We start from the raw sequence: 11,544 nt of genomic DNA on the forward strand, positions 1-11,544 counted from the left end.
ATGGGCAAAATTAAGAACTTCTAATTCACGATGTTTTGTTATAAATGATGCTACCCAAAAGTTTTAGAAATTAGTTGAGAATTTATGCCAACCATTTTAATAATTGTTTGTCATTTTTCATGGAAAAAATCTTTCTGCATCCAGTATTTTTACTTTAAAGTACATTTACCGAATTATACTTACTTTTCTTAAGTAACATTTTCGATGCAGGACTTTTACTTGTAACGGAGTACTCTTACAGTGTGGTATTAGTCGTGAATACTTCGTCCACCACCGTTAGTGGTGCTAAATGCTAAATGCTATGTGCCTTTGCTCAGCTTCACAGAGCCGTAAGTATGGCTTTGTGTATAGATACAGCGGACGTGGCACAGACAGAGCTGTGTGTTGATACAGTAGCTTTAGAGTCAATATGACAGCAACACTCTATGAAGCATTTATAAACAGTTTTGAATCATTATAAGTGGTTTATAATACACCATAACACAGCAAAATGTAGTTGTAAGCAGATATAAGGGAAATTGTAAGTGTTTATGTATTTATCAACAATCTTTAAACTCCAACTGTTAATAAATGTGTTATACTGTAACACACTGCAAACATTTCTTCAATTGTGTAATTGCATCATGCAAACTGTTTATTCAGGAATACCAATTCAAAATGTAGTGAAACGATACGAGTTTATAAATGTCTGTAACTACATAGTGTGTTTTAAGCTATTTATATACGGCTTGTAAAAATAAATAGGTGGTACAAAGTTCTACTGATAACGTGTTGCTTGTTACATGTCTTTACTCTAAGATGTACGGCTACACATCTATGTGCTGAAGGTGCTAACTGGAATAAACTGTTATGAGAGATCAACAGGTGAGATTGAATGCAGATGAAAAGTATCTCACACGATGCAATGAGCAGACACCACAGAGTGATTTGGGTTTTCGGTTTATGTAAATTGTTCATGTCGAGTATATGTCAGATTCTGACACGTTTGACTCGATCAAAGCAGCTAAACGGAAGCAGCGAGTTTTCGTCACTAATAGTTCAATATTTTATACAAAATTACACATTTCAAAACACAGGTTTTTTGTTCTCGTCAGTTCAGTTTCATGAAAAGGGATTGGGGGACGATTTTGACTTTTGAAAACAAACTCAAAAAAGGATCCGACCATCCAAAAATACTGCAAGGAAAATGTTACATCTTATTGGAAATCCACAGGTCTCACAAGAGAATTCATACGCAATGATTTATTGATCAAATCAAAAAATCTGCAACTAACTAAAACAAATTATTTTCAGGTACAATAACTTACAATCTGAAAATAATCAAACCCAAAAAATTACCAAAATGGACATTTTCTCATTTACACGCTTTCTTTTCATAAAGTTATTTCATCAAAAGAACTTCTTTGCTGCTGCTTCTTGTTGACTTCTGCAGGAGAAAAGAAGGAGAGACACAAAGCGTTACAGACAGGGGAGGAAGAAGTACTCTTCAGCAACACCACAATGTAGAAATACTCTGTTACAAGTAAACGTCCTGCTCAACATCTGAAGTACAAGTATAGAATTATTAGCATCAAAATATACTTAAAGTACCAAAGTAAAAGACGTCATTATGCAGAATATCCCATTACAGAATAATCTATATAATATCACTGGATTATATTAGTGATGCATTAATGTAAGTATCACTAATATTGCAGCTGGTACTTTCAACTACTTTATATACTGCCGGTAATCCGTAATAATCCATTATAATTTATTAGTTGATTTATAATTTGTATTTATAACCTGAATCCACAAAGTTACAAGCAACTACGGTTGTTAAATAAATGTAGTGTAATAAAAAGTACAATATTCAACTTAATACAATACACACGTTAAGTACAAGTACCTCAAATTTGTACTTTAAGGGAACATTTTACAGATTTCCAACCACATCTCTATCTATCGGAGTTAAGGAGATAGTGAGAGAAACGCTTGCAGTTTTTGCTGCTTTTCTGAAAACGTGTCCTTCCTGCATCTAGTGACGAGGCCTTCTTGTTTTCTTTGCTTGTATTGCAAACGAGTTAGATTTCCAAAAGCACAAATGGCTTCCCAAAATATGAGTGCATTACTTATTTTGACCAAACCAGAGTTGCTGATTGTTGGAACAGTGGAGAGGCTGATGTCTTACTTGTACATGATGTAGCAGAAGAACAGGACTGACTGGACGACAATGAAGATCACAAAATGAAGAGTGGCTAAGCAGGTCGGCATGGGCGGCACGTCGGGGCACTTCATAATCTTCTCAGCTGGATTCTGAGGGTGAAAACATACAAATAACAACGCGAGTTCAGCCGATATGGATCTATTCTATACACTGCTCCATGTGAGGCTCCGCACTGTGATCCATACCTGAGCATTACGCTGCACCAGGTGCTCCACGTCCCTTTTGACCATGTGCAGATGTTCCTTGATGTCGTTGAAGTGCTGAATGGTCTCGTAGGTTCCTATCCCGCCTGCGTTAGCCTGGTGTTGGGTTGAGCCGATCTGTTTCAGTGACTCAGAAAAGGAGTTCCTGCAGGGACAAAGAAAAGGCACGCTAAGTCTCTGTAGAAGCGAAACACATTAATACTGCAGCTGCTTTTCCCCAAAGGACTGAAATGATAGAATCTTTAGTGCAGCAGCACCAAATAATGCCAAATAAATATCCCTGAAATATAGTCAAAATGTCAATTTCAGTCTATGTTGGGAAACATGATGCCCAGTAAATACGCTGTGTGGTATCATTTATTTACAGTAATACAAATTGTCCAAAATTAATCTTTTAATCCCTATTCACTGGAGGCTACATATTGTCAAAGTTTGAAAAACAGAAAATTACCATCTGATAAAAGAGGTCATGATTGCTGAATTAATCCCTTATCACAACATGTTCTTACAACAGATTACAAGTACAGGAGGTTAAGAAACAGACGATCTGGAATCCAGAGTCTAGTCATCACGCTAAAGAAATGAAAAAAATTGTGATTGAAAAACAAAAAAAAAAGGAAAATGAAGTGGAAACAAAAAAAAAATGACGTCATCGGAAACGTATTGTACCGTTTCTTTGGGAAGAAGCTGGAAGTCTTTCCAAACGGAGAACAGCAAAGAAAATGTTTTGAATAACAAAATAATAATAATAAAAGGTTTGGTTTCCTCGAGACGACCACAGGCTCAGTGTGGATGCACTCTCAGTAGTTGTTTCACCATTACTGGTTTGTTAGCTAGTCAGTAACTTAATTGCCAACAATGGGAAAACATGTCATTGTTTTTGTCTGTGTCTAAATTAGACAAAGTTACAGTATTTTAAGAAAGACATTTCCTCTTTGTGTCTCTGTATTGAAACCGATTCAATCCAAAGTATCTGCAACTTCCACTAACGCTGAAGCATTACCAGTATTAGTAAACCTAATATAAATACAGTTTATTATACGTTCGTCAAATGTTGGCTAGTTGGCGCTGACAAAAGGAAAAATAAAAATCCCACCAGCATGTCTAAAATGCACATACAAATATTTTATATATGTTTAAATGAGCAAAGACCTGCGTAATAAATATTCTGTGCCATTTCTTGGTCCGGCGACCTCAACCGGGAATTCATAATTCAATAACTCACGAGGGTTAAAAGTCAACACTAATGTCTGCTCATGGTGTCAGTCACCTCAAAACTACATCAGATAAAATACACACATTTTAAAAACCATTGCTCTCATGGCTCACTAATTATGAAATATAAAATCTGTATCCTTCACTTTCAATTTCATCAGTGAATGAAGCGCAGCGTAAACCATTCTCAGAAGAGAAACAAGACATCTAAGCCCGGATCATATTTCTCCCCAAAATGAAATTTCTTAAAGTTGATTACTTACAGGGAGAAAGCAATAAGTTTCCCTTATCATCTTAAACACATCTAAGACGATTATGAAGGGGAAAAAAAAGTGACGTGACAAATGAAAGTAAGTCCGACGGGCCCCGAGGGGAGGATTGTGACAAGAAATCAATTGGCGGTAAAGCGTGTTTTGCTCGTGTACGACAGATGTATTTAAAGACGACTAATCTGATAAGGACAAAACGGTGCTAAGATGGTGGCCTTTTCTTGCTCGGCCACATGGCTGCGGTCTGAAAGGATGGACAGGGATGACATACAAACAAAATCTAATTTGCTTCACAGAGAGGGGGGAAACAAAAATCTCCCTTGAGAAAGTAAGTGAGCATTTATTAAAGCCTACGTCTAATCTTCATCTGCCACAAGTGACCCATTTATGAGCAGAAAGCCCTCCTTGGAGTCTGAGATGAGGTCCTATCATAAACTCTGTGTTTAAAAGATGGGCCAGGATAAACTAAGAGCTTAATCTACAAAGTAATACAGATCAGTTGCTCACATTAGCACATTAGAGGGAGCAGCTGCAGCCTTTTGCCCGGGTCTCAACTCATATTCAGTGTCAATCATCTTAATCCTGTGCACCTCTGATCGTGTGCTTTCTTTAAATTGAACCATCACAGAAACTCTTGTCTTTTCCTGCTGTTTGTACAATATGATTCACTTGGGTGTGATGAGCAAATGAGACACGTTGGAAGTGAGAGTCTGGGTCCCATGTGTGAGTTATGGGTCAACAATATAATAAAGAAAATCGTGTATTTGAGGATGAATGTCCTGTTGGATTTAGGGCATATAAACAGCTTGGTTCTTTTATGATACACGAGACTAAGAGATTAATGTTACATGAAATAAAATCTTTAATATCTTGCGATTCTGATTAATTTTTAATGCAGATGGTGTGTCGAAATTAAGACACACGATGAAACTGCAGCCACAGGACAAACGCGTCCCGTTTGAATAAATAAACAAAATGTCTTTGTTGTGCTGACGTTAATTAAAGAACTGAAGACAATTAACAGCTGAACATCCAAATGGTTGACTAGAAATAAGCAGACTAGTTTGATCACTCATAACGTAATTATTGGGGAAATGGAGAAAAACACACATTTATGAGAAGGGTTTTGAAGAGGACATTGTTTTTAAATCTGTTGCGTGCTCACAATGACTAAGCCTACAAGGACCTTAGGCAAGCAATACAAAAGCACAAGATCCAAGCGCTAAACATCAATACGTCACATTGTGAACACCTAATCAGGCTTACTTACTATAAGTACCAAAATCAAACGGTCAAGGAAGGCACACCATCATAAAATCTATTTTAAGCTGCATTATCTTGGCATTAAAAACCTGTTCAGCCTCTCATCTGAGAGTGGGAAGGAGACTGTAAATATAATTAATAAAGGAGAAGATTACAGCTGGAGATTACTATATCCGGCTGTATGTCTCAGCAATGATATCAGTTATTCACGGTGGGGATTTAAAAAATTCATTTTCTTTACTTACTTTCTTTATTATATATATTTTTTGTTTAAACGGTAGAGTAGCAACACTAACTTGCGCTTGTTGGTCCTCATTATTATGCATTTTCGTTGCGTTCCAGTTTGCTTGTTTCACCGCTGGTTTGTGCGTAACGTGTGTTTTTTTTCTCTTTGTAAAAATACATGTCCGTGTTCCTTGATGGCACATTATAAAATGTATTTGTATTTCATAGAAATGTTGTATAATCCTGCAAAACCCAATAACAAAAAGGTTTAAGAAGAAACGGACCAAACTCTTTAGGGAAGTCCTGTTTTAAAAACAGGGATAAATTATGCAACTTCTTATCTCTGCAATTAATGTTTTTTATTATACCACAACAAATGAGTAAAACGGTTTAGAGCCAAGACCAAGGCAGTGTGATGATTATCCCATTCAGCACTGAAGCTTTCAGCGCGTCTTTGTGTGGGAACGTGCATGCGACTGACTTACTGCAGTTGGATTATCCGGCTGGAAGACACCTGTGATGTTGCAACCACTGCATCCTGAGATTAAATATGATTTGAGGGACTTAACTGCCAGGATTTCCCTTGTTTTTCACGCTAGTACAACAGATCTCTCTTCGTGTTTGTTGCAAAAACAACAGCTAGATTTTAGGCTGACCGACCGTCAACAACAATGACACTGTTGTTACTTACCTCAGCTCATTCAGATTTTTGAGAACCTCCTGCTGGGTGGTTATGACGGAGCCCAACTGTTGTTGACCTGTAGTATCCAGCTAGAAGAGAAAGACAACACAATGGTCTGAAGGTTCAACAAAAAAAAGGTTATTAGTCTTGATAACCTGTTATTAAAACAGTTAAAGAATGTGGAGGTGAATAAACAGGTTGCTTTACGTGTTGATAATCAGTTTGAGCACGCCCTTTAAAATCAATTAACTGACTCTAAGCCACCAACTATGTTGCTAAGTGTGTGAACCCATCCGTCGGCATCGACGCGCTCACCTGCGCCGACTCGGCGTTCGTCCCCTTCTTGGCGACCTCCTCGGTGATGACGTTGACGTATCGCCGCTGCTCGTCCAGGATCATAGCGAGCTGCCGGTTGAGCTGTTTGATCTCCAGGTGGATCCGGTTCTGGCCCTCAAACACCTGACGGATCTCCCGGTCATTCACACTCTCGTAGAAGTCCTCAACTGAAGAGAGATGCAAAGATTTAAACCAATTCAAGTAAAATCTACAAACATTTAGTCAGGTAACTTATGTCTCTTTAAAGTGTTTTATATCTTCCAAACTATTTAACTTGGCTTGTTCAAATCATATAAAACAGATAAAGAGTTAAAACTTTATGCGTCTGTTTATGATCATTTTGATTTCGGAGAACTAACTTGGCTCTCCTTGGACCTCTGGGTGCTCTTTCTGAAAGTCCTCTTTCTTTTTGTCGAGCTCTTGCTGGAAGTTCTGAAATTCCTCCTGGTACTTGTCCTTCTCTTCTTTAGGAATCTCAGATTCAGGTGGGGGCTTCAGCGGGAGAGACAAAAAAAAAACCTCAATAGAGGCTGTGCTTAGGCTACTTGTGCACATACAAGCATGCGCACGCATAGGCACACAGCTACAGAAAAGCACACACACACTGGATTGTGAAAGTATTAGGAGCTCTCGTAAAATGTAGTTACCGGTTGCTGGCCCGGCTCTGAGAGTCTGAACAACAAGAAGGACAAAACATCGTGGTCATCTAATGGAGGAAAGAAATTCTGAATTACAAAAATCACAACAGAAACGAACATATTTTAAATCATGGAAGCACTTTACATTAGTGCATGGTAATAGGGTTACAGGGTTACAAAGGGGTTATAATTGAGGGTAAAAAGAGTGAAACTGGGGTCATAGCATGGCAATCACAGAGTAACTTGGTAATATCTTGATTATAACAATAGTAATATCCGTAGATTTTTTGGCAGGTCAGAAACATGACAGTAACAGTAGGAACATCTCAATAGGGTACAGATTCTCGGGAATAACATTAATAACACAGCGTAACTGTTTTATCAAGGTAAAACATCAATAATGAGGTAATACAAATGGATAATGGTGGTAGAGTTAAAATATACTGATGGAAAAGAGGATAACAGAGAGGTAATAATAGAGTAATTAGCTCATAATATTGAGATAATAGGGTAACTTATGGAACTAAAATCTATCCAAGAAATCTTATTGAAAGTTCTCTTCCTTCAACAAAATGAAAATGCATAACTGCCTGTTTGTATTAATTTTATTGTCCTTATTTCAAATCTTACTGTAAACTAAACAGTCCTTACATGGAAACACATGTTCCTGTGGAACAACCACAAATCAGCGTCTCCACCTGTGCTAATTTAAGGATTCTAAGTGGCTCAGAGGGGCAGTAGTTTTAATTAGGACTCAAAATTCACAACTCAAACTCACATTTCACTCACAACTTTAAGGATTTTCAACACAGAGGTTTGAACAATACCTGCTAAACCACCGGTGGCAGCTGAAATACCAAAGAAGCCTTCACTGGGGAGGACCATGTTGTCCACCTTTGTGCAGAACTCGTAGTCGTCTCTGTCAGGAGTGAAACCATTGTTGATCATCACCTGAGGAGGAAGACAGAACAATGACTGTGCTGATCATCCAACATGTGCGATATATTAAGATCAGCGCCACTGGGCTGAAAGGGGCTTTTATTCTCTTCATATACAGCTTCATTTACACAGGAAATAACCAGCGCTCCACGTGTTCCCCTACCGTCAGCGTCTTCTGGTAGTACGTTATTTTGGATCGGACAGGATAGGGTTTGTTGCGGAAGTCTCGCAAACATGTGCCGAGGGATTGTGTGGTGCCATCACTGGATCAAAACAACATTTTAAAGACAAATTACATCGATTGCATTCAAGCACAGTAATCCACACAGAGGTGGAGGTCATTAAATAGGTGAATAACACGAATGTATGTTTTTGTAAACAGTGTGAATTCTAAGATAAACTGAAATGGCATTGAAAAAGTGATTTAAAGCTTTCACTGGCCCGGGGGAGATTAGGAGAAGATAGGGGATTATTTACTTTCCAAGCAAATATAATCATATTTCCTAATCTTCTTTAAGTTGTTAAAATTTGAGTTGGTGAGGACATCTGAGGGAAAGCAAAATAAAAAGTGTTTACTTACTTTTGATGGTCATAAACAAGTTTGCCATTGTTTCCCACAACAACTATAGCTGGGTTATTTTTCTGGAATGAAGGTGGAAGAAAACAAGGAAACACATTAATCCTGTTGTTCATCTGAAGACCAGACCTTTGATTTTATGTAATCTTATTTTAAAATATTAATCCCATACCTGAAATATATCATATTCAAATGTCATCAGACCTATGAAAACATTTGTTTTACATAAAAGTGATCTATTTATCTATCTACTTAGAAACATATCCAACTATAAAAAATAAAGACAAAACACAAATTGTAAAGTATTTAAATTAACATACATAATAAACAATGAACACTGACCTTCCCGTCGTTGTCGAAGGAGTCAAAGAAGATTCCGATTCCATTCCACTGGTCGGCGCCGCCATACACCGGACCGTCGAGGCCTTGTTCCGAGGTGAACCACACAGCCTGACGGACAAAGAAAACGTGGTACAAGTGTTAGTTTCAGCTTCTTTTACAAAACTAAAGTCAGAGACAGTTGTCCAGTTTCCTCTTTGGATTTGCGTCTTTGAGGTTTCTCTCCAAAATAAGGTAAGTCAGGTGAATGTTGGAGTAAATATTACAGGTATACATGCAAGTTCTTCCATATCGGACACACAAAGTGTGACAGGCAAACAGTATGTTATATTTGAATGTTGTGACAGAATTAGGTAAAATCTCAGCTCTCACTACTGATCTTAGTTCCTCACATCAATACATTGTAATGGTTGGTTTATTCATCAATTATGAGGTTGGAAATCATTTGGGAGTGAGGTTGTGGATTAAGTGTAAACTGCAGGGTAGTGCAGATTAGGATTGCGTCATTAAACCAGAAGCTCAACCAACACTTCCTCAGTTTGGGGAATATCAATATGTTTTTTAAACCACTTTTCATTCATTGCTCTGGCTGCATAAAACTAACTTTAGATTCATGGCACTCGATGCTACAAATACAGTTTGGTCGGTAGTGTAACAGTATTAATACGCAGCCCTAGTATAGCGGATAGAGTATGTCGGGTGTGTCACCCCTCCTCACCAAACCGTCCGCTCCCATCCGGCCTCTTCCAGATACTCTGAATGTCACCTCGGCCTCCCAGTGGTTAAAGTTGACTTTGTTTTTTGTCCACACGGAGCCCTTCTGACTCCTGAGGGACGGCGTGATGCGCACCTGGTCTGCACCGGGAATAGCATCTTGGATGGAGAGGAGAGAGGGACAGAATAAGCAGAGATAGTAACATATGTTGAATGATTCCTATAGAAAACAATAAAGGAGTCATGTTCTGCGTGTGTATTTCTTCCACTCGAGCTGATGTGAAGAAGCTCATGCTCGATATCATGAGTCAGCATTAACAGGGTGTGCCTACACTCTAATTGTAGAACATTGTTCTAATATTTGTTTTAACAATCTAGGTTGAACAAACCCATGCTACTTAAACATTTGCATACTTGTGCTGAAATAATAATAACTATATTAGTTGTTAATGTCACTAATCACTTGCTGCTTTTCATTGTAACTCAAACATCCCTGGTTTGAGGCTATATACATATATATAGCCTCAAGTGTCCTTGGTTTGAGGCTATACTATAGCCTCAAACATCCCTGGTTTGAGGCTATATACATATATATATATAGCCTCAAACATCCCTGGTTTGAGGCTAGTTCCACACATTCTAGGCCACGCCTGACAATAGAGGTGCTTCCTTGTCACCACTATATTGTCCTATGCGACACAATATCTCCAAATGATACTTCATGATGTCATCTTTGACTGTGGAACATTGTGTTAGAACAAAAAATAATGAATCAGCAGACTGATAATGTTACAGCCTGATATCAATGCTGATTTAGGGGGAATGCAGTGTAATCTCATGCTGCTGCTTATTGAGTGCTCATATCAGCAAGTGGACAACTCAGCTGAGGTGATGCAAGAATCCAAAGGCCCATTTTGACGAGAGGAAAGTTCAACACTTTCTTGTTGCATGTGTCTACTGTGCACGGACTCTAATAGACAGTCAGCGCCTTTAACGTGCTGCCAGGACACGGTTTGAATCCGACATAAAAGCTAGGGGTGCTTAAATGAATGAATTCCATGTTGCGGTTTTGAATGGACAAAGCAAACCTGCTGTCATTTCTGAAACATCCTCCGCGGAAACACGTCAGTAATAAACCAGCCAAACGCCACCGACCTCGAGTCGTCTTCATACACGAGTGTTTTAAACTGAAACAGCAAGACGACCTAGCGAGCTCTGTGGATGTTGACAGCTGGAAACTTACTTCCAGTGTGGATCCAAAACGGGACCCCGCCGTCGGTCTGAGACAGGTGCGGTCCTTTGAAGCTGTATTTGTACTCGAATCGGCGGTGAGGAAGCTCCTCTGGCGTCGAGGCACCGGCGGCGATGTCAGCGACACTGCAGTGAAATATTACCGTTGTGAGAAAAGTTATTATCAACACACGACCGTTGGCAGACGGGCGCTGTGCTATGGACACCGCCATGTTTCTGTATCACTGCTGACGTAGCGCTGAGACCACGAGCATGACGGGAAATCTGTAGGGCCAACAGGGCGGTTTCTGATTGGTTGGGGGATTTTTTGTCTTTCTTTTCTCTCATTTTCTTCTTTTCTTTTTTTTTTAGGTTACAGCTGAGGTCGACAAGGTGGGCCTTCTGAATATATGTCATGTTTGCAGCAAAAATAAATAACAATAGATAAATAAAATGTAAATCCATGTTCTTGTTTATATAAATTAGGACTGCAACTGTTTTTTTCATGATTAATCTGCCAATTATGTTTTGTCTGTAATTTATAATTACAGACACAAAATATATATAATGTATATAATATATGTATGTCTGCCATTATATAAAATGCCAGACATTGTCCATCAAAATATCCCAAATAGCATTAGCATTTTTGTACATTGTCAAAAATGCTAATGCTAATGCTGATACTAGCTAATGTTATTGTGAATA

General features: G+C 38.5%; 1 protein-coding gene across 1 annotated transcript; it reads right to left on the bottom strand.

Moving 5' to 3' along the window:
- Positions 1–926: 926 nt before the first annotated feature.
- Positions 927–11,076, bottom strand: lman1 (lectin, mannose-binding, 1). Its single transcript, XM_079178711.1, has 13 exons — positions 10,850–11,076; positions 9,611–9,765; positions 8,896–9,003; positions 8,557–8,618; positions 8,140–8,239; positions 7,865–7,988; positions 7,047–7,105; positions 6,759–6,891; positions 6,379–6,566; positions 6,073–6,152; positions 2,392–2,554; positions 2,171–2,295; positions 927–1,426 (listed from the first exon to the last, which is right to left on the bottom strand). Exons 1-13 carry the CDS (start codon positions 11,067–11,069, stop codon positions 1,390–1,392), a joined length of 1,554 nt encoding a protein of 517 aa, XP_079034837.1. The 5' UTR covers positions 11,070–11,076; the 3' UTR covers positions 927–1,389.
- Positions 11,077–11,544: the final 468 nt, after the last annotated feature.

This window comes from Pholis gunnellus (genome assembly GCF_910591455.1).
Source record: "Pholis gunnellus genome assembly, chromosome: 18".
Taxonomy (NCBI): domain Eukaryota; kingdom Metazoa; phylum Chordata; class Actinopteri; order Perciformes; family Pholidae; genus Pholis; species Pholis gunnellus.

Bases quoted from the DNA above. Each gene is read 5' to 3' on its own strand.
- lman1 (XM_079178711.1), bottom strand. From the start codon at position 11,069: ATGGCGGTGTCCATAGCACAGCGCCCGTCTGCCAACGGTCGTGTGTTG. The intron at 6,892-7,046 runs GTAACTACATTT...CTCCCGCTGAAG, and splicing joins CAGAGCCGGGCCAGCAACCG to CCCCCACCTGAATCTGAGAT. The intron at 2,296-2,391 runs GTATGGATCACA...TTTCACCCTCAG, and splicing joins TGGTGCAGCGTAATGCTCAG to AATCCAGCTGAGAAGATTAT.